Source organism: Castanea sativa, chromosome 3, assembly GCF_040712315.1.
Source record: "Castanea sativa cultivar Marrone di Chiusa Pesio chromosome 3, ASM4071231v1".
NCBI classification, from domain to species: Eukaryota; Viridiplantae; Streptophyta; class Magnoliopsida; order Fagales; family Fagaceae; genus Castanea; species Castanea sativa.
The window spans coordinates 911,887-936,546 of NC_134015.1; the positions used below are offsets into that span (position 1 = coordinate 911,887).

Genomic DNA, 24,660 nt, shown 5'->3' on the forward strand with positions numbered 1-24,660 from the left:
AGTATGTAGTTGGTGCTCTCTAACATAAGCTCTCATAGATGGCATATGATTGATGTGCGGAGTAAAAAGTCCATATGAAATTAAATGGTAGTTAGTAAAGACTTGTTCTTGGCCCAAAAAGAGAATGGTGGTGAAACCCACAAAGAGGCAATAACTCACATTCAAAAGGAAGATTGTTGTGTGTGTATATGTGTGTGTGTGTGTGTGCACGCACAAGAGAGAAGAGAGAGAGAGAGAGTGTGTGAAACCATAAAACATTGTTCCAACAATCTCTCTAAGCATGAAGGGTTACTGTAGATTAGCAATGGAGTTTTTTTTTTTTCATTAAAAAATTCCATTAGCTAAATATTTTATCAATACTTTCTCTATCTTCTTTGATTTCATTTAAAGAAAGAATAAAGAATGAATGGGAAAAAAAAATTAAATGAGATGGAGAAAGAATGGAGTCTGTTAAAAAATGTATTTGAAAGAATTAGTAGGTAAAAAAATAATGTAACTTTTCATTTTTCAAATAATAAAAAATTTGGAAAAACTTCTGGAGATGCTTAGGGGCATATAGGTTGATAAAATCATAATTATCCAAATTGTACCAAACCAACAATTAAACTCTCAAATTGATAAACCATACAAAATTCAATGTTGGCATGAAAAGAATATCGGATTTGCAAGGAAACCAATTAAACCATGAAAAATCGACACTTTTATAGAAAAATATCATTTCAATATATAAAATATTAAAATCTATCTTTAAATAAGTTTTTAAATAATAATATTCTATTAGTTTCAATATTTAGTATCCTTGCACATTAATATTTTTTAAATTGGACATCATCTCATATTTTATATTTTATTGTCTTTTTATGTATTTTTGAACTTATTTATGAATAAATTTTAAAAATATATTAATTATTAATCTCATGATTGAACCAATGACCTAAAACCAGTAAATCATCATACTATTGTTTTGATGGTTCAATGCTCGGTTTGATTCAATAACTATGGATAAAAGCACGTATGCCTTTGGATGCAACATTTCCAGTGTTGATCATTTGACTCTTTCTATGAGAATTAAGCAAAAGTAATATATATAGAATACGTCATAGCAATTTTCTCTCCTAGGGTAAAATATCTATTTTCTATTTGTTAAAATAAAATATTATCGTACGTACTACATAGCGTGTCATTTAATTAAATAATTAAATAATTAAATAATAATATTGTTAGTCTCAATTTTGATTATAAAAAACTAAAAACAAATTATGCATGTCATGGGTAAAGAAATATTACTTGCTTGACAAGATCCTTTTTATTCATTTTGCAACACATGGAATGAAATGCACCGTGGCTCCAAAAGTAGTCGTTTTTACTTGGTACGTAAGGAAAATAATATAATCCTGGTCTAACTTCTCTCTAGTCTCGATCAGAATAAAATAAAATAAAATAAAATAAAATGACTTCTCTCTAGTCATCTAGATTTTAGTGCCAATAACAGTTTTGCAATGTAATTAATATGGCCAGTGATTGCACGCAATTAAGATTGTGATTTCAAGTTATGTCAAGTTTGAAATCTAGACTTCAAGTCACAATTTTAGTGTGTCATATATATATATATAAATTTTTTACTTTTTGTTGACCTTTCCAGAACTTATTAGATAATTATTATTTTATTAAATAAAATTATTTTTGTTTAGTTCAAACTCTATCTTTCTAACAAATTCAATTTAAACTCAAACTTATCATTTTTATTTTTATTTTTTAAAAATAAAATTATTTTTGTTTAGTCCAAACTTAACAAGAAGTGAAACTCTGAGTGTGTTTGGATACCGCTTATTTGCTGAAAACTGAAAACACTGTAGCTAAATAATTTTTAAATGTGTGAATAGTGCTGTGGGACCTAAATTTATATTGAACTTTGTGTTTAGATGACTTTTGTGGGTTCGTGAATAGTGCCATGGACCCATATTTTTCAGCAAAACGCAAAAATGCCAACCATAAACGTTATCCAAACGTGCACTCTATCTCTCTAACAAGCCAACTTAAACTCAAACTCAAACTTTGATAATATAAGTCCAACTAAAATTCAAACTCAAACGTTGATAATTTATCTTTAAATTTGTGAGGTTAATCATGAACACTATAAAAGCAATGCAAACCCTAATTTTTTTTTTAAGCCGAGTAGAGGTATGAACTATTCTTCTGTTATTTTCTTCTTCTCTATTTTGTTAAAAAAAAATTATTTTATGGTTTTTCATGCATTTTTTAAAAAGTAATTTTCGTACATGAACTACCAAACTCTCTTTAGCCATTTTTCACAAGATAAAAAAGTTTTCAATAATTGAAATTTAATGTTGCTGTTACTGCATTTGTCTTTGCTTCGCCTCATGATATGAAAGAATGTTAATTTCTTGGGCAAAAAGCTTATATATGATATATTAAAAGAAGGTATGGTTTTTATTATTTCAACGTGTACTCCTGCTCAACATTTTTTAGCATAGCCCACATGCTGATAAGGTTCGTTTAAAGTTTAGACCCATTAAAATTTAAAATTTATTGCTTTATAGGTTCGTGTACTTTTTTCTTTTTCTTATATTTTTCTTCTGAATATCTAGTCATATATTTTTTGAATTGTTTCAATAACTTATTCTTTAATTATATATCTTTTTTGGCATTTTTGAAATTTTAACATCTGAATTTGTGTAGTCATATATATATATATATATATATATATATATATATATATATATATATATAAAGGAAGACCTCAACGTGTGATGGTCTAAAGTTTTGCCAAGTGGCTCACTTCTTGAAAATGAGAAGTAAACTCTCACCATCTTCTCAAAAAAAAAAAAAAAAAAAAAAAAAAACTCTCCAAAGGATAGTTAATGACTCTTTCTTTTCCGAATTAACCACTCTCCAAAGGATTTAATAACTAATTCGTACGTTGTCCAATTCTATACGTACTCTCCCCTACTCAACAGCCAAAATGTATACTAAACAAATATTTCTAAAATTTTATATATGTTCAGTCTTTGGCGTTCAAAATATTGACACCAACACTATAGCAATACTCCCAAATTCAAAGAAAATGAACATTTAACAGATTAAGTGGCCGTTTGGTTCATAGTTTTGGGGGAAAACACCTCTACAATTTCTAAACAAGATTTTTTTTTTTGTGAGTTTGGTAAGATTTCCAAATTGCACCTTTTCAAACCGCCGACAATCTAAAAGCATTTTTTTGGTACTGGACTATTTGAGATGGAATTCCAAAATGCACTGTTGCTAGCCATGTTACCGTTGATTATTTTGCATATTGGTATATTACCTTTAGATTCTTTTTTTAATCTCAATTTTACTTCAATAGTTTGTAAAAATATTATAAAAAAGTATGTGACTATAACATTACTTTTAAAAGAATCAATAATATTGCTAAGGGGAATACAATATAATTTTAGAGAATGAAATTACTAAAATTAGTACTATATATATACTAAAATTTTATATAAAACAATTTCAGGGGGCCCAATGCCCCAAAGGTCTAGCAGTGGCTCCATCCCTGACTACCACATTATACATGGCAAAATTTGCTCAACAACATCTTTGAAGAAAAATATTAGATAGATAGCATGCAGCTAAAAGTATTTAGTAAGTTGGATTGTTTTCGGAATTTGAGTTTGTCAAACTCGAGTTCCAACCCAAAATTGAGTTCCCCAAACTTGATTTACTCTTGGATAATACTTGACGTGGATTAAAAAAAAAAAAAAAACACACATGGAACTTGAGTTAGTAAACTTGAGTTCCATTTAAAAAAAATAACGGAACTCATGTTTCCTACACTTGAGCTCCATTTGAGTTTTTTTTTTTAATTATTTATTTTTTTAAGCATGGAACTCAAGTTTACTAAACTTGAGTTCCACGTGTTTTTTTTAAAAAAAAAATCCAAATCTTGGGTTTGGAACTTGAGTTTGACAAACTCGAGTTTCAAAAACAGTTCAACTAACTAAATAAGTTCAAACGTGTACTAGTCACTGAATTTTTTCCGAAAAATGTATTATTTACCAAATTTTGCCCATTATACGTAATTGATATTGTCTGACATGAAGTAAGTTTTTCGAATTCCCATCATAAGTAAAAAATTCTATGGGATCCTTTTGGCTGAATGAGTTTTTAAGCATTTAATTTCATCGAAAGTGGTGGTTGTTTATGTGTGTGTCGATGTATTATATACATTTTATAACTCATTTTTTTAGTTCTAGTACCAAGTGACTCATTTATAAATTATAATACTTACTGCAAAAATTAGGTGATTACTTTATTCACTTAGATAAAATCACATACTTTATTCTTCAAAAAAAGAAAAGAAAAAGATAAAATCACTTTATTATCACTATCGTTGAATGTTCTTGTATGGGTCGGAACGAGTTACAATCTAGTTAGATATTTACACAAGAAATAGGAAAATTATCTTAACAACTAAATTATCCACGAAAAAATCTTGTATGCACCGGGCGCATAAGATACTCTCTCATTATCCACATGTATTCTCTACTTTGTTGCATCTCTTCCTATAAGACTGTCGTTTCATACTTCCAGGCAATACGACCTGTCATGTAGCTTAGTTCTATACTGATAACTACCCATGAAAAATGTATAAAAAAGAGAGCAAATTTTTCATTTATTATTTTAAGCACATTTTTTGGTGGTTTTTTTTAGAGGACACACACACACACACACACAATAAAGTGTATCTTTTTTTTTTTTTTTTTTTAAGAATCACAAATTTTTATTAGTGCATCAAAGTTGTGATCTTCTAAATTCCTCCACATGACTTTGCAAAGGGTCTAAGGATCCTTAATATGGTGATGACCTTCGTTCTCACTATAATACTATCACTGAGCCTCGTGCTCATTTTCTTTTCTCTCTCTTGGAGGGTATCTCTATAGACTTTCCTTCATACATGATAATATCTATGATAGGTATCCTCACACATATGCACATCCCTATTCCTTCTACCCCTCTTTTCTCTATTATGGGTGCTATCAGTTAGACATCTATGCAAAGGAGTGTTGCACATCTAGCGGTCTTGTGTGGAGTCCACTCCCGCTCAGCAGGAGGAGGCTGACATTCGAGCTATTGAGGATGCTACCTATGCTTCTCAGCCCTCTTCTTCATCTTCTTCTTCTAGAGTAGAGGCATCTCTTGTTGCCATCTTGGATCAGCTTTAGCAAATGCGTGCTAACTTTGGTAGCCGTCTTGACACTTTTTCTAATAAGGTGTGTCAGATTAAAACTAGAGTTGGTCGTATTGCTCATTGACAGTCACATCTTGGTGGCTTTGCTCCTTCTCCCTCACTCGATCCTTCTAAGGAGTCTTCTGATGGTGGAGATGATGTGAGTGATGATGAGATGACTGTTGCTTAGTGATTCAACCTTTGTCACTCGTGACAAAAAGGGGGACTAGTTTGGGTTATGGGAGTAGTTATGTTGTTAGAGGGAGAGCTAGTCTAGTGATAGGAAGAGAGTGTTTTTGAGATATGTAGTGAGGTTTCTAATGTATGGTTCTCATTACATGTACCTTGGTCTTGTGACTTTTTAGTTTGTCTACATTTCACACTTGATGCCTTGATGAATCTTGTTTAAGTGTTTTAGTTAATACAGGTTGCAAGTCTTTCATGCCATGATCTCTCTTCTTACAAAGTTTTTCAAGAGTTCATATTAGTAGTTAGACTTATGTACTTTTTTTGTAATAGTTATGGAGATTGTTATTTTATACTTTTCTAATAATTATGCTTTTGGTTTTGTCATGGATTGCCAAAGGGAGAGATTGTAAAGGTCATATTTTCTATGTAATTGGCTAATTCTTCAACAATTTCAGAATTTCCAGATTTGAAATTCGGCTTATGATGACTTATTTGATTAGGGTTTCTTTTCTCATAACCCTATATATAACTTATTTTAAAAGTCATCAAGTATGAAAATAGAGACCCAGAACTCATACACTTTGTAAGAAGCTACTGCGTTTTGTGTCCCTTAGAGTTTTGTAACCAAGTGCTTCCTGATCTTCATCGTTTATGAAGTGAAGAAATTTGCAGCCAACAACAATCATTTAAGTTGTTGGAAAGAAGATTACTACAAGATCAAGTCCAATTTGGTATTGGAGCAAAAGTTCAACTATAGGTTGGTATTTTTGGATAGACCATGGTAGTGGTAAGATTCTTTATACTTGTAACTGTTTGATTATTGATTAGTAGGTTCTTGAGAGTGCTGACCTAAAATTCACCCAGTAGAGTTTTTGTCTTGCGAGAGATTTTCTTCATTTGTCAACAAATCACTATGTCAATTTAATTTCTATTGCAATAGTTCCTAGAATTACTACTGGAAAAATATATAAAAGATCATTGGGCCATGCGGGTTGCATTTAGTTTATTTGGTGATTTATTAATGTCTCCACGATTTGCATGTAATTTGACCTAATTAATCAACAGGGCCAATCTATCTTAACCCTACACTTCTTATACCTAATAAAAGAATCCGTACCACACTTTGTTAAATATATTCACATTACTAAATAATTCTACCAAAACGAGTTTATTTAATCTTTTGTTGTTCCACTTGTTCAACTTCTGCTAGAATAGTCATGGTAGCTTTTTTATTTAATTAATAAACATTGGAAGCTAGTGGGATGTAAAAGAGACTTTGTATGAAGAAAGAGTGGCCTATATGTTAATGTAGGTTTACTGAGAGCAAATCCGTCCATTATCTCCTATAATATTAATTGCTTAAAGTATCTGGTTGCATCTTCCCCTGCGACTGCGTTCTTTAACTTTTACTAAGACTTAGGGCTGTGTATCTTTCACGCAACATATATTAATAAGCTTAAAAAAAAAGTGTAAAACCCTGTGCAAAAGAAATTTTACTCTAAGACCTCATCATTAGTGTCATGCAATAAAGAAATTTATATTGGAATGGAAGACTAGAGGAAATTTATTCACGAATAAAATAAAATAAAAAATATATACAGAATTATATTTAGTGGAGTTTGAATAATATGCAAATCAAACTCTTAGATTCTCATAATTAATACTGTTTCATCGCATGCTCTTTATGTGTAGTCTGAGACCTTTTTTACATATATTTTTTATAATTTAGTATCATAATTTTTTACTTATTCAAATTAGAGATTTATGCGTTCATCAAATAATATTATACATTTGTGAATTACTATTATAGTCATAAGTGTCATGATGTTAATTCCAAAAAATCAACATCCACACACAAACAAATGATTTGCTATTTTGGTGTTTGTTTTTGGAGCTAACTTCATGACATTTCTAGTTTTTTTTTTTTTTTTTTTTTTTGAGACACACACACACACACACACACACACACATATATATAGGGGAAGATGGATGAGACAAAGGAATACATTCACACGCTAACACCAAAACTACATGCGGCAATTAATATCGCGGAGCAAGTGATAAACCTCTTCTCAATATCACACCTTATCGATGTGGGACGACTCAACAACACTGAGTACTTATTTATTTTTTTGAGAAACACACACACACACACACACACATAGGGGAAGGGAGATGAGATAAGTGAATACACTCACACGCCAGCACCAAAACTGCATGCGACAGTTAGTGTCGCGGAGCAAATGATAAACCCCTTCTCAATATTACACTTTATAAATGTGGGATGACTCAACAATACTGAGTATCTTTTTTTTTTTAAACACACACACACACATATAGGGGAAGGGAGATGAGATAAGAAAATACACTCACATATTCCTAATTATATCAGTAGTTTGCAAATGCATAATATTATTGAACAGTGTAGACATTAAATTGAGATAAATGAAAAAGTTATGAAAATTGTTAGGACATATGTGTTTTACTTGTTTAGAACATATGTCATTCTTTTATGTAATTGGCTAATCTTTTGACAAAACGCACTTTACTTGTAATTAGGTAGATTTAGGATGAGTTTTATGCTTCAAGGAACTGTGTTTCAAGATCAAGTATTGAAGTCATTAAGTCTGTCTAAGAAACAAGCTGAAAAGTGCAAGTTCATTAAAACTCGACAGCTAGCATGTGTCGAGGTTTAAAGAGCTGTTCTAGCCCCGTGGCTCGACAGCATCTCGACACTTCTATCTGTCGAGGTTTAAGAAAAACAGATTCTGAGTTCTGTTTTGATTCCAATCCGTGGATGTGTCTTTGGGCTTTTTTTTTCTTCTAATCCTAGGCATATAAAATGATTATTTTAAGGGACGTCAAAGAGGACACAAGTTGCACAAGTATTGAGAAATCCTTGTTCAAGCAAATTGTGACTTGAGACAACGTTCTTGCCCTAATTCATCTCTCTTGTGAAGAAGTTGCTGTGTAATGTGCACCATAGGGTTTTGTAACCAAGCATTCTTGATCGTCATCGTGTGGATGAATTGAAGAACTTTGCAGTCAACAATCTTCTCTAGTTGGTGATTGAAGTAGCGTACTAAGATCTGCGCAATTGGTTAGTCACGTACTGGGAGCTGTGCATTGAAAGGAGAAATTGTCACTACAGAACAAGTCCAATTGGGTATTGGGATAAGGGTTCAACTGTAGGTTGGTAAGGTACTTGAGATTCCTTTACTTGTAACCGCTTGTTGTGATAATAGTGGAATTTCGAGAGTGGTGACCTTAAATTTACCCAGTGGGGTTTTTGCCGTGTAGGTTTTTCCCATTTGTAAACAAATTACCGTGTCATTTATTTTCCGCTACATGCTTTAGTTTATTAGTGATTTGTTTGTGCTATCACGCGTTTGCATGTTAATTTGATTAATTAATAACTTGGCTAATTAATCAATTTAATCCATCACAAGGGGTCAATACGTTTTTGGCCAATCAAAAATAAACAAAAAAATAAAGAGCCTTAGAGCACGCTAATGAGACTAAAGATGGTGATCAAAGTAAAAAACTATAAAGGAACATGGAAACGTGAAACTTGGGAAGTAGAAGAAGTTTGAGTAAGAGAGAAGAGAGAAGAGAGATGTAACGTCCACAACATTTTCACAATAATAAGTGGTTAATTGTTATTGGTTCAAATTTGAACCTATCAACGGAGATTACTTTTTTGTCACAACAATAATAATTTGCCACTTAGGATTTATTGTGAAATGTTGTGGACATTGCATTTCTCAAGAGAGAATTCCTTTTGTTTTTTGTTTTTTATTTTTTGTTTTTTTAAAGAAGGAATAAGAGAGAATCCTAAGCAATTTTAAATTAAAAAAAAGGCACAAGGATAAGAAGTTAAGAGCAATTAAAACGTGAATTGAAATCACCATGAAAAAAAGGAATTGTAAATATATATTTAAAACCAAAGTTTAATTTTGCCTCATGAGTCCTATTTATTTATTTTTTAATTTTTGTACCAAGAGAGTTAATTAAGTGTAACGACGTTGTATCAAACACATATCATATATCTAACTTTATAGATAAAATTAGAAAGAAGAAAAGGTCTAAATGCTTTTACTTTTATGAACCATTTTTTTGCGCAATGAAGTTGTACCAGCGCATATGCGTTTGTGTGGGGGGAAGTTTGTATATAGGTAGAAACTGTGAGGGCCCTTTTGATAGAGGAGTTTGAGTAATGTTGTTTGGGTGTTTTTAATATATGTGTAGGTAAAAAAGTGTGTAAAAATATGTGTAATGTTGTTTAAAATGTGAGTTGAAGTGTTAGAACTAAGCTAACAAACATCCCCTGAGTATTTTAAATTTTGCGTTTGGATTTGCAACGACGTCGAGAGTCTATCCTTTCTAGGAAGCGTTCTTTCATATGGTCAAAAGTCAAAATGAAAAAAATTATATTTTCGCATTTCATCACAAAATGAAATCATGCATGAAAACGTGTCTGAAATTGCCTACACAAACTGGAATTCAATTATATATTTGCATGTGCATGCGCATACCAAATCTTCGACAATTGATCAGCATGGCACTAGAAGTTTAAAATATTGGAAATAACTACCATTGTATCTATCTTTGTACTGATATATAAATGAAAATTTCGTTAACCAAAATAAACATAAATGCAATTTATGCAAAAGATATAAAATGATCACCACTCTGAAAATACACCTAAAAGATACAAAGCAAGAAACTTGATAACTATTGAGTGGAATTCACCAAAAGAAAAAGAGTTAAACAAACAAAAAAAATTATTTATTCTCAAAAGCTAAAAAAACAAATTAATTCAGAACGAAACTCGCTAATCTCTTTTTTGCTGAGAACACTCACTAATCTCATTTCATACATGAGATAGAACTTGTACAAGAATAACTTGGAACAATCCTTCAAGCACGAGTAATGACAACTTACATTTTTCTAAATATAAACATCTATTTAAAATTAAATATTCAAAACAAAACTAAGTCTAAGTTTGGTATGCTTATACTTAAATATTGATTGGTCATATTCATAGGGTTGGATATGACCAACCAATAGTAGTTTAAATTCTACCTATATTAGGCTATATTCATCATTATTTTTTATCCATCTATAATGGCCCAATCCATTACATATAAATCCAAATTCTCTAATCATTATATTTTAAGAAGAAGAAAAAACTTGGAACAAGTGTAAAAGGGTCAAAGAGTCAGAAAAAGAACCCACCTAAGACAGCCTCAACAGCCCTCCAAATATAAGTAGTACCAAATTTTATTTTTAAGGCAAAAATATTTAATAAGAATCAAAGATTTGATCAAATATTCAACACGCAACAAACAAGACGTAAGAACTGGATAGGAAGTTTCGGAAACCAAAGAGACATAAATAAAGGCAAGAAAATTTAAAATGTGCTACTTTACAGATTGCATTTTTTGCTGTGCTGGAAAATAGAGACACAAAACTATAATGCACTCTACAATACTCCAAACTACACATTCTTTGATGTGTTGGAAACAAGAGACACAACTTTCAAATATTATATGCGTTTTTGGCTAAATTCTTTAATTCTAAATAACTCCAAAAGTAATTTTCATAATAACTCAAAAATGCTGATTGTGATTCTGTTAAAACTTCAATTTTTATATCGAGTGTTTGCCTTTGCTTAGTTATTTACTAGGTCGTGAGACACTCAAGCATCATGGTTGTGTTCATCATGGATAAAGACGTCCATTATGCTTCTCATAAGTTCTTCATTTCATTATGGATAAAGACGTCCACTATGCCATGATGATGAGAGCTCAGCCTTGTTGCAATTCAAGGAAAGCTTTATCATAAAAAACTCTGCTTCCTCTGATCCTGTTGCATATCCTAGGGTCAGATCTTGGAGACTAGAAGGTGAAAACAGTGATTGTTGCTCATGTGATGGTGTTGACTGCGATGAGGACACAGGTCATGTGATTGACCTTGACCTCAGTAGCAGTTGTCTATATGGTTCAATCAACTCCAACAGCACTCTCTTCCATCTAGTTCACTTACAAAGTCTTAACCTTGCTGACAACCACTTTAACTACTCTCAAATCCCATCCCAGCTAGGCAATCTTTCAAGACTCACATATCTCAATCTCTCTTCTACTATGTTTTCTGGTCAAATCTCATTTGAAGTTTCAAAGCTATCCCAATTGTCATCCCTGGATCTTTGTTGCAACTATAATTTGTCTTCAGGAAAATACTTCTTGCAATTAAAACAGTTGAGTCTAACAAGCCTAGTTGGAAACTTAACTCCCATAAAATATCTTGATTTGAGTGGGGAGAGCATATTCTCCACAGTGCCTAATATCTTCGCAAACTTATCTACTTTAACATCCCTTTATCTCCATGACTATGGAATACATGGGGAATTTCCAATAGGCATCTTTAAGCTACCAAAATTACTTGTTCTTGACTTGAAGCACAACAAAGATCTTACTGGTTCTTGGCCCTTTTAAGATTGGAGCAGTGCCCTTGAAGAAACGAGCCTCGCAAACACTAGTTTCTCCAATGAGCTACCAGCTTCAATGGGAAACCTCGGCTCCCTAATTGCTTTGGATATGTGGGGTTGTAACATATCAAGGTCCATTTCATCTTCAATAGGTAACCTCACAAATCTCATTTACCTTAAGCTTTCAAATAATTGTTTGGTGGGTAACATCCCATTTTTAATTGGAAATCTCATCCAACTTGCTTTTGTAGACCTGTATGGTAATACATTGGTTGGTTCAATCCCTTTTGGGCTTGCAAATATGAAAAAATGGACTGCCGTTAGCTTTGGATTCAATCAATTAATTGGCCCAATCCCTTTCGGGCATGCAAACTTGAGACAATTGGCCATCCTTAACTTGTAGGACAATCAATTAACTAGTCCAATCCCTTTAGGGCTTTCAAACCTAATACAACTGGGTACCCTTAGCTTGTTCAACAATCTATTAATTGGTCCAATCCCTTTTGGGCTAGTAAACTTGACACAATTGACTATCCTTACCCTAGTCAACAATCAATTAACCGGGTCAATCCCTTTTGGGCTTGCAAAATTGACCCAACTGGTTATCCTTAGCTTGGTTTACAATCAATTAACAAGTACAATTCCTTTGGGCTTATGAACCTCACAAAATTGGAAATATTGGCTCTTTTGGGCAATGAGTGTCAAGGCCATTTTCCAATCTCCATCATTAACCTAAAGAATTTGAATGTTCTTGATGTTATTGATAATTATCTTAGAGGTACTGTGTCGATTTGCAACATAACTTCTCTCCTTATCTTTGATCTGTCTAATAACTACTTTGGTGGTTCACTTCCTCAATACTTGCAAAATATGGTCCAAGGAAGTAAATTAAGGATGATTAGTTTGAGAGGAAACAAATTACATGGACTATTACCAAGATCATTGGCCAATTGTATGATGTTAGAGGCCATTGATGTCAGTAATAACCAATTTAATGACACTTTTCCCTCTTGTTTGGGAAATCTACCAACTCTAAAACTTCTCCTCTTGCGGTCAAACAAATTCTATGGTAAAATATTAGAGAGTCCTGAAATTAATTATGAGTTTCCTAACTTTAGAATTCTTGATCTCTCTTACAATAATTTTACAGGAAAATTGCCCATAAATTCCTTCAAGAATTGGAATACCATGAATTGGACAAAGAACACAACTTGACATATATTCAAATAGAAAAAATCTTTTAGTGTGGGGAGTTTTAATTCGTTTTACTTTTACTATTATTCAATGAAAATAACAAACAGGCCTATTCAATGAAAATAACAAACAGAGGCCTGGATACAGCATATCATAAGGTCCAACAATCGTTCAGAGTAATAGATATGTAAACCAATAGGTTTGTTGGAGAGATTTCAGAATCCATTGGAGATTTAAGGGGGCTTCATATGCTCAATATTTCCAATAACATCCTCACAAGACACATCCTACCATCTCTAAGGAATCCTAATTGGGAGGACCACTTTTAAAGTATTTGATGAAAATATGAAATATTCTCTGAGTCGACTAACTTTTAAGACTTATGTAAATGCTCATACATTTCCTCAAAAAGTAATTGGGAGGACTACTCTTAAAGTATTTGATGAAAATATGAAATATTCTCTGAGTCGACTAACTTTTCAGACTTAAGTAAATGCTTATACATTTCCTCAAAAAGTAATTGGGAGGACTACTCTTAAAGTATTTGATGAAAATATGAAATATTCTCTGAGTCAACTAACTTTTCAGACTTGCTTATACATTTCCTCAAAAAGTAATTGGGAGGACCACTCTTAAATTATTTGATGAAAAAATGAAATACTCTCTAAGTTGACTAATTTTTAAGACTTTTACGTTCTCATTGGTGTTATTTAATCATGTTATTTATGTTGAAATCTATTTAGTGAAATCCTATTCACACAAGACTTCAACTAACGTTTAATTTGGTTCAAACAATTTCATGCCAATACATGGGTAACACCAGACAAAATTTCACAGCTCAAGATTGATGTTTGAAATTGCCTAGAGAAACTGGAATGCAATTATATATTGGCATGTGCATATCAAACTGAGAATTGAGAAAATAAAACCCTCTTAATTAGTTACCAAATAATATATAAATTCTTAACAATTCTCCACCTAGCCGCACGACTAGCTTCTAACATCATTTACAGTAGAGTTAAGAGATCAAACTCAGATCGACCATTGTTTTTCTTTAGAATGGTTGTATATGTTATTGGAATTTAGAATGGTAGCCAGTTGCCAAGCTCTTTCTGGGAGATCCGTTTGATACCATATTTTTCTGTGCCATGGAAGAAATGCAAATACAATATCATAATGAATAGATCGATAAGCTCACACCTAAAGGAATCTACACGTAAGATTCAAGGGATACAGAGTAAATTATAGTAATGCTCACCACCCTAAGCAATTCACCTAAAGATAAGAGTTAAACAAGAAGAAAAAAAATCTCAAAAGCAAAAACTGATTAATTCAAAACAACACTCACTACTCTCGTTTCTTACATGAGTTTGGACTAATATAGTACTAACTTGGAGCAACCCTCTAAACATGAGAAATGACAACTTACATTTTCAAGACATAAGCATTAAAAACAAAGAATTGATCAAATATTCAAAAAATACAACTAACATGACCAACAAGACAAGGGAAATGGAAATGATACTTTGCAAACCAAATATACATATGATAGGATTTTTTTTTTCTTTTTCAAAATATCTACTTTTGGAGTTTATTCTATCACCTAGCTAGATATAGTAGTAAAATAACTATTCTTATTCTAAAAGACTTCATATTGCACACCGTTTGGTACATTGAAAACTAGATATTGTACACCATTTGGCAAAAAGCTTTTTTTAATTTAACACAAATTGTACACCGTTTGGTACATATATATTTTTAAATTTAACACAAATTTTTTTAATTTAAACAAGAAGCTAACCTTCATCTTTCTGTCACACATTTAGTATAAAAATTACCAAAAATTACATATTTTGGTCTTATTTTTTAGCAAATAAGCTATCAAACAACAAAAATAGAGTTTTTCGTTGATATATGACTTTCTTGCTAATTCTTCTGGTATAATTCCAAAATTAAATTTGAAAATTACCTAAAATACTGATAGAGGGTCTTACACTTTTTTTTTAAAGCTTATTAAAATACGTTGCGTGAAAGAAACACAGCCCTGAGTCTTGGTAAAAGTTAAAGAACGCAACCAGATACTTCCAAGCAATTAATATTGTGGGAGATAATGGACGGATTTGCTCTCAGTAAATCGACATTAACATATATGCCACTCTTTCTTCACACAAAGTCTCTTTTACATCCCACTAGCTTCCAATGTTTATTAATTAAATAAAAAAGCTACTGTGACTATTCTAGCAAAATTTGAACAAGTGGAACAACAAAAGATTAAATAAACTCGTTTTGGTAGAATTAGTTTAGTAATGTGAATATAGTCAACAAAGTGTGGTACGGACTCTTTTATTAGAATAAGAAGCATTGGGTTAAGATAGAATATGAGCCCATACATACTGAGCCCAAACATACTGCAGTATATTTGGGCTCATATACTGCAGTATGGGCTCATATTCTAAACTAAGAAACATCAAACAGAAGTAGGGAAAATATGTGCGTTTAAATAACAGTTTTTAGTTTTTTTGAAAATATGTGTGGGTAAAAAAATGTATGAAAATACATGTAATGTTGTTTAAAAACTTAAAACATGTGTTTAAGTTGATGTACCAAACAAGACCTAAGTCTTCCAACCACACCTGTAGCACATCACAGAATTTTGACTTTTTCACAGTTGCAAGAAATCAAAAGAACTTTACTCATTATTTTGGAATTAAATGGATATCCTCCTTAACATGGCCATACACTTACTTTTATATATATATATATATATATATATTAGAATAAAATAAAATAAAAGAAGGAATGCATTTGGGAGTTGGCACAATCATAATGTATATAACATAAAGTTGATTATATAGTAAATACATTGAGATGATAAAGTTTAATACTAATACTTCCCAACCCAAAATACATAAAGAACAATACGAAAATGAGGAAGAAACAGATTAAAACAGAAGAAGAAGAAGGTGAAGTTGTTTCTCAGTTTCTATATGTTCCCTTCCCAAGTCCCATTATTGTACTAGTTGTGCTTTGCGTCATTTCAAAGGCTTTCTTCAACAAAACATCTTTTCTTGTTGTGGCGATGTTGCCAATTATTACTCCAATAATGAATCCAAATCCATACCCAACCAAAAGTATTCTCCATCCAAATTCAAAGTGAAACCCAAGTGAGTCCAGACTTTGATCAAAAACTGCAGGTGAAGAATCAAAATCCCAACATTTCTTTTGATAATGAATTTCCACACAAACCTAAATTTCCCTCAAAAGAACTAGTTTCAAATGTGTTGAATTGCTTCCCTTCTAGTATAGAGCCGACGAGATAGTTATGAGAAACATTGAACCATTCGAGGAAAGTAAGTTGTGTTAGCTGTGGTGGAATCTCCCTTGAGAGCCTATTTTGAGAGAGATCTAATGATTCTAATTGTGTAAGATTCCCCAAAGATATAGGGATGTGTCCAGTGAGAATGTTATTGGAAAGATTGAGCATATTAAGGTCCTTTAAATCCCCTATAGATTTTGGAATCTCTCCAACAAACCTATTGCTAGACATATCAATGGCTCTAAAAAAGTCTTGGACCTTTTTGTATACTGTATCCATGCCTTTATTTGTTATTTTCATTGAATAATCATAATAGTAATACAAATGGTGTCCCCACATTGAAATATTTTTTTTCATGAATATATGTCAAAGGGAGATTGTATTTGTCCAATTTCAATGCATTCCAATTTCTAAAGGAATTTAATAGCAAATTTCCAATAAAAATATTGTAAGAGAGATCAAGGATTCGCAAGTTTGGGAACTCATAATTGGTTTCAGGACTCTCTAATATTTTTACATAGAATTGGTTTGATCGCAAGATGAGAATCTCTAAATCTGGAAGATTTTCCAACCAAGAAGGAAAAGTGTCACTGAATTGGTTATTACTAACATCAAAGGCCTCTAGCATCGTACAATTGGCCAATGATCTTGGTAACAAGCCTTGGAATTTGTTTCCTCTCAAACTAATCATCCTCAATTTGCTTCCATAGAACATATTGTGGAAGCATTCAGGAAGTGAAACATCAAAGTTGTTATTAGACACATCAAGGACATGAAGAAAAGTCATGTTGCAAATCCATTTAATACCCCTAAGGTAATTATTAGAAATATCAAGAAAGTTAAGATTCCTTACGTTGAAGATAAAGATTGGAAACTTGCCTTCAAACTCATTGCCTGCAAGACCTAATTCATTTAATAGTGTAAGCTTCCTAAGCCCTAAAGGAATTGGACTAGTTAATTGATTGTAACTCATGTCAAGGATAATCAATTGTGTGAGGTTAGCAAGCCTAGAAGAGATTAAACCAGTCTAATGATTATTGTGGAGGCATAGAAGACCAAGTTGGATGAGACCAAGTTGGACCAAGTTGGATGAGACTAGTCAAATGTTACATAGTGAAATAGAGCGAAATTCAAAGACTTTTGTAGGACTTTTTACCTTTGGGATGAGAGTGATGAAAGTGCGATTGATGGATGGGAGAATAGCACCTGTAGATAGGCAACTCAGCACCGCCTCAATCACATCGTCCCCCATAACATGCCAATAGTGTTGAAAGAATAATGGTGGTAACCCATCCGGCCCCTGCGCTTTCAAAGGATCCATTTGTTTCAAAGCCACTACCACTTCTTGCCTTGTGAAATTAGCCATGAGCTCTTCATTCATCACATCATTAATTGAGCACAGAATTTGTTTAACCACAGCTTCAATCATGGATAGGTTGGATAAGGTAAAGAGCTGTTGGTAATAGTCTATCAAGATATTTGCTATACCATTTTCATCATTACACAGCTCTCCATTTGCATCTTCCAAGCTATCAATCCGGTTCCTCCTAAATCTGTGGGAAGCACGACTATGGAAATACCTTGTGTTATTATCCCCTTCTTGCAACCACAAGGAGAGAGAACATTGCTTCCACATCTATTCCTTCGTCACGAGAAGTTTGGAAATTTCCTTTTTTAGCCTCAAAACCCGTGCTACACTTCCTCCTCTAGTTGCTTCAACTTTGGCCAATCCCAACAAAGTCTTCTTCTCCTTTAATTTTCAGGTCAAATTTCCAAAAGCAACCTTGCTCCAGCATTTCAAGTTCCTACGGCACTGGTCAACTTTTCCTTCCAACCTACTGATGGCACTACCCTGAAACTCATATGCCCATGCCTCTTCCACATCCCTACGTCCCACATCCTCCATCCACATTTGCTCGAACCTCTATGTTTTGTTAATCTTTTTTGGTATGCCTGCTAAAAAGATCATGAGAGGCTTATGGTCCAAAGAGCCACACTCTAAATGGACCATCTTAGATGCCGGAAACATATCTATCCACTCCACCGTACCCACTGCTCTATCTAGCCGTTCCCACACCGTGTGTCCTACCCCATGCCCATTACACCAAGTGAACATATTACACCGAGGTCTTGAAACCCATATTTGTGTAACACATCTCTAAAATCCTCCATTTACTTACTTGGCCTCAACCTACCTCCTAACTTCTCATGTGCCCTAGTTATTTCATTAAAATCTCCAACACATAATCAAGGCAATGAGTATTTTGATTTTATCCACCTTAATGTAGTCCAAGAAATGTGGTGATTTCTTGTGTCGGGTTCACCATAAAAACCGTGAACCACCATTCCTCCTCCTTTCCCTTATTTATAATAGCATCAATATGGTTGGGTGAGTAAGTGTCGACTGAAAAATCAACCTCTTTTTTCTACATAACAGCCACCCCACCACCTTTAACCCTCCCTTGAGAATTCCAACAAACCTTCAAACTTTAGCTTATCCCGAATGAAAATTAGCCTATTCTTATCAAGTCATGTTTCGGCTAAGAACACGAGTAAGGGACCTTGAGCCCAAATGAAGTCACCAAGCTCTTGCTCTGTCTGGGGGTTTATAAGCCCCCGATAGTTCCAACATAAGAGATTCATTGTTGTTGGCGGGGCTGTTTAACAGCCTCCACCATTGGTATAAGTGAAGCTTCTTCATAGAGGGAAACTGCTCTTTTCTTACTTGGTAACCCACTACAATCCTCCTCACGATTTCTCTTTCTAAGACAAAAATGGACCTCCATCACAATTTCTCTTTTCTTATTTGAAGCAAGCAACTCTGCGCCAACCCATTCCGCGATGCATGTTGTATTTAAGAAATTCACGTTTTGTTCTTATGTTTTTAGTATCTGAGGCAAAAATATATTTCAATTAGTTAATTTTTGACATGGACCTCCATCAGTTTTTATATTCTATTCCCAAGACTACATCATTTGAATATTGTAGTCATTTGAATAGAAAACAGAGAGGATCATTTTCCTAAAATATTATATTTTATATTCTACCAAATTTGCTTCAACCACACGGCCACTGCCAACAAATGACCATAAAATTTGTGTGAGTAATACTAGGGACATAATAAAAATCACAACAATTTCACAACATTTCTAAATTACCTGTCAACTCGTACATATGGGCTACCATAACTTCCAATTTTTTAATTTTTTGATATTCTAATTTGGATAAAATTATTGTGTTCATAGCATTATTCAATCTGCACAAACCCACTTGACCCGCCAATGACCACCCATGATATACTCCCAATTGAGAGAGAGAGAGAGAGAGAGAGAGAGAGAGAGAGAGAGAGAGAGAGAGAGAGAGAGAGAGAGAGAGAGAGAGAGAGAGAGAGAGAGAGAGAGAGAGAGAGAGAGAGAGAGTAGTCAATATACTCCCAATATTGACCACCCATGCCGCCAATCCACTATTTCATATCTATTTTTATATGTTAAAATGTGAACATATATTCTCCTATCAATTGTGGACATATAAGTTTAATAACGGGCTTAAATAATATTTTTCCCTTCCACAATTTGACTTTTAGGAAGAATGGGATGTAAATGCTCATACATTTCCTCAAAAAGTAATTGGGAAAACCACTCTATCCAATATCTCATATCTTGCTTAAAGTATTTGATGAAAGAGAGGTATTAGGTCCACAATATTTTTACAACATTTTCATAACAAATTATAGGTAGTTAGTTGTTATTGGTTCAAATTTGAACCTAACACTAAGATTACTTTTTTGTCCCAACAATAACAACCAGTAACAACTTATCACTTAGGATTTGTTATTCTCTGAGTTGACTAGCTTTTAAGACTTTTATGTTCTCATTGGTGTTATTTAATCATGTTATTCATGCTGAAACCTATTTAGTGGAATCCTACATATTCACACAAGACTTCAACTAACGTTTAATTTCGTTCAGACAATTTCATGCCAATACATGGGTAACACCAGACAAAATTTCACTACTCAAGATTGATGTTTGAAATTGCCTAGAGAAAATGGAATGCAATTGTATATTGGCATGTGCATATCAAACCGAGAATTGAGAATGGGAATAGGAGGAAAAAAAAAAAACCCCTCTTAATTAATTACCAAATAATATATAAATTATTAACAATTCTACACCTAGCCACACGACTAGCTTCTAACATCATTTACAGTAGAGTTGAGAGATCAAACTCAGATCGACCATATTTTTCTTTACATGGTTATATGTGTTATTGGAATTTAGAATGGTAGCCACTAGCCAGTTGCCAAGCTCTTTCTGGGAGATCCGTTTGAAACCATATCTTTCTGGGCCATGGAAGATCATAAAGAATAGATCGATAAGCTCACACCTAAAGGAATCCACACCCAAGATTCAAGGGATACAGAGTAAATTATAGAAATGCTCACCACCCTAAGCAATTCACCTAAAACTAAGAACAAAGAATTGATCAAATATTCAAAAAATACAACTAACATGACCAACAAGACAAGGGAAAAGGTAATGATACTTTGGAAACCAAATGGACATATGATAGAATTTTTTTTTTTCTTTTCAAAATATCTATTTTTGGAGTTTATTTTATCATCTAGATAGTAGTAAAATAACTATTCTCATTCTAAAAGACTTCATATTGCACACCGTTTGGTACATTGAAAACTAGATACTGTACAACATTTGGCAAAAAGCTTTTTGTTTTTGTTTTTCTCAGTTTATATATATAATATAACACAAATTTTTTTATTTAAACAAAAACCTAACCTTCATCTTTCTGTCACAACTTTAGTATAAAAGTTACCAAAAAATATATATTTTGGTCTTATATTTAGCAAATAAGCTATCAAACAATTGCGTGATACTAAACAAAAATAGAGTTTTCCGTTGACATGTGACTTTCTTGCTAATTCTTCTGGAATAACTACGAAATTAATTTTGAAAATTACCTAAAATACTGAGAGAGGTTATATATGTTATAACCCCACCAATTTGGAGGTGGTTTGGCACTGTTGTTTGGACAACAGTTTTCAGTATTTAAACAAAATAACACTTTTGACATGTATTTTTATAATACTCAAACACATATTTCAAAAATACTGAAAATTGAACAACAAAACTTAAACACTGTTACCAAACAAATCCTTGATGTTCAAATTTTGCCAAATTATTTATTTGGTAATGTGACACCACCTACCCAGTGTCAATATTGTTGAGCACGTCAAAAAATAAACTAATAATTAAAGACGCAATATTTACGACAACCCGATGAGCACTTCATAATTCATATAGGTTATGCCTATAAATAGTAATATACTTGCAGTCGAATTTGTATTCAACTACGCAGCAAAGAGTGCTAAACATTTATAATTAGGAGTTTAGGATATCATCATCATCATGGGGTTTTCATTTTGTTACACCATGTTCATGCGCTTGCTTTACATACTCCCTTTGTTTTATCGTATACATTCCTCTCCTTCCATGCATCCACCATGCCATGATGATGAGAGGTCAGCCTTGTTGCAATTCAAGCAAAGCTTTACCATAGAAGAGACTGCTTCCAGTTTTCCTATTGCATGCAATAGGGTCAGATCTTGGACACTAGAAGGAGAAAACAGTACTGATTGTTGCTCGTGGGATGGTGTTAGCTGCGATGAGGACACAGGCCACGTGATTGGCCTTGACCTCAGTAACAGTTGTCTCCTTGGTTCAATCAACTCTAACAGCACTCTCTTTCGTCTTGTTCACTTGCAAAAGCTCAACCTTGCTGACAATTACTTCAACTACTCTCAAATCCCGTCCCAAGTAGGCAGTCTTTCGAGACTGACACATCTCAATCTAGCTCATTCTATGTTTTCTGGTCAAATCCCATTTGAAGTTTCCAAGTTGTCCCAATTGTCATCTCTGGGTCTGGGTTGGAACCATGATTCAACGAAAAACCTGTTACGATTGGGAAGGTTAAGCCTAACGAGCCTAGTTGGAAATCTAACCCTTCTAGAAGATCTTGATCTGAGTAGAGTGAACATATCCTCCACCGTGCCTAATATCTTTGCAAACATGTCTAATTTAAGGAGCCTCTATCTCCTTGACTGTGGAATGTATGGGGAATTTCCAAAAGGCATTTTTATGCTACCGAATTTACGGATTCTTGACGTAAATCACAACGAAGATCTCAATGGTTCTTGGCCTGACTTTCAATATTGGCGCAGCCCCCTGGAGCAAATGAGCCTCGCACGCGTCAATTTCTCTCGAGAGCTGCCCTCTTCAATGGGAAACCTTAGCTCCTTGATTGCTTTGGAAATGCCCAGTTGCAGCTTGTCAGGGTCCATTCCATCTTCAATCGGTAACCTCACAAATCTCATTTACCTTGATCTTTCAAATAACATTTTAGTGGGTAACATTCCATCTTCAATTGGAAATCTCATCCAACTTGGTCTTCTAAGCCTCCACAATAATCATTTGACTGGTCTAATCCCTTCTAGGCTTGCAAACCTCACACAATTGATTATCCTTGACATGAGCTACAATCAATTAACTAGTCCAATTCCTTTAGGGCTTAGGAAGCTGACACTATTATATGAATTAGGTCTTGCAAGCAATGAGTTTGAAGGCAAGTTTCCAATCTTTATCTTCAACCTAAGGAATCTTAACTTTCTTGATATTTCTGATAATTACCTTATTGGTATTAAATGGATTTGCAACATGACTTTTCTTCATGTCCTTGATGTGTCTAATAACAACTTTAATGGTCCACTTCCTGAATGCTTGCACAATATGTTCTATGGAAGCAAATTGAGAATGATTAGTTTGAGAGGGAACAAATTCCAAGGCTTGTTACCAAGATCATTGGCCAATTGTACGATGCTGGAGGCCATTGATGTTAGTAATAACCAATTCAGTGACACTTTTCCGTCATGGTTGGAAAATCTTCCAAATTTAGAGATTCTCATCTTGCGGTCAAACCAATTCTATGGTAACATATTAGAGAGTCCTGAAACCAATTATGAGTTCCCAAACTTGCGAATCCTTGATCTCTCTTACAATATTTTTACTGGAAATTTGCCATTAAATTCCTTTAGAAATTGGAATGCATTGAAATTGGACAAACATGATCACCCTTTGACATATATTCATGAAAAACAATATTTCAATGTGGGGACACACCATTTGTATTACTATTATGATTATTCAATGAAAATAACAAATAAAGGTGTGGATACAGTATACAAAAAGGTCCAAGACTTTTTTAGAGCCATCGATATGTCTAGCAATAGGTTTGTTGGAGAGATTCCAAAATCTATAGGAGATTTAAAGGACCTGAATATGCTCAATCTTTCCAATAACATTCTCACTGGACATATTCCTGTATCTTTGGGGAATCTTATACAATTAGAATCATTAGATCTTTCTCAAAATAAGCTCTCAGGGGAGATTCCATCACAGCTAACACAACTTACTTTTCTCGAATGGTTCAATGTTTCTCATAATTATCTCACTGGCTCTATACCAGGAGGGAAGCAATTCAACACATTTGAAACTAGTTCTTTTGAGGGAAATTTAGGTTTGTGTGGAAATCCATTGTCAAAGAAATGTTGGGATATTGATTCTTCACCTGCAGTTTTTGATCGAAGTTTGGACTCACCTAGATTTCACCTTGAATTTGGATGGAAAATAGTTTTGGTTGGGTATGGATTTGGATTCATTGTTGGAGTAATAATTGGCAACATCACCATAACAAGAAAAGATGATTGGTTGAAGAAAGTCTTTGAAATGACGCAAAGCACAACTGGTACAATAATGGAACTGGAGAAGGGAACATATAGAAACTGAGAAGCAACTTCACCTTCTTCTTCTTCTTCTTCTTCTTCCTCTTCTGTTTTAATTTGTTTCTTCCTCATTTTTGTATTGTTCTTTGTGTATTTTGGATTGGGAAGTATTAGTATTAAACTATATCATCTCAATGTATTTACTATATAATCAACTTTATGTTATATACATTATGATTGTACCAACTGCCAAATGTAATCATGCCTGCAATGTATGGAAGGGTGTTATTCCGCCCTTTTTAGATCACCTGATTCATTAAGGTCTTGGTTGATATTGTAGGCTTTGGCCCCTGTTGTTCTCCTTTTCTTGTGTCATTGAAATTATACATTTTCTTCTCAAAAAAAAAATGCATTCCGTCTTTAATTTAATATAATTATATATATATATA

The 24,660-nt window shown here is 33.3% G+C and overlaps 1 protein-coding gene and 2 pseudogenes across 1 annotated transcript; 2 read left to right on the plus strand and 1 right to left on the minus strand.

The window, feature by feature from the left end:
- The first annotated feature begins 998 nt into the window (after nucleotides 1-998).
- On the plus strand, nucleotides 999-13,429 carry LOC142627842 (receptor-like protein 40; annotated as a pseudogene).
- A 2,647-nt stretch (nucleotides 13,430-16,076) lies between these two features.
- LOC142627843 (receptor-like protein 54) lies at nucleotides 16,077-18,052 on the minus strand (annotated as a pseudogene).
- A 3,802-nt stretch (nucleotides 18,053-21,854) lies between these two features.
- On the plus strand, nucleotides 21,855-24,472 carry LOC142629906 (receptor-like protein 9DC3). The gene has a single exon (XM_075803955.1). It carries the CDS (start codon nucleotides 21,867-21,869, stop codon nucleotides 24,273-24,275), a length of 2,409 nt encoding a protein of 802 aa, XP_075660070.1. The 5' UTR covers nucleotides 21,855-21,866; the 3' UTR covers nucleotides 24,276-24,472.
- Nucleotides 24,473-24,660: the final 188 nt, after the last annotated feature.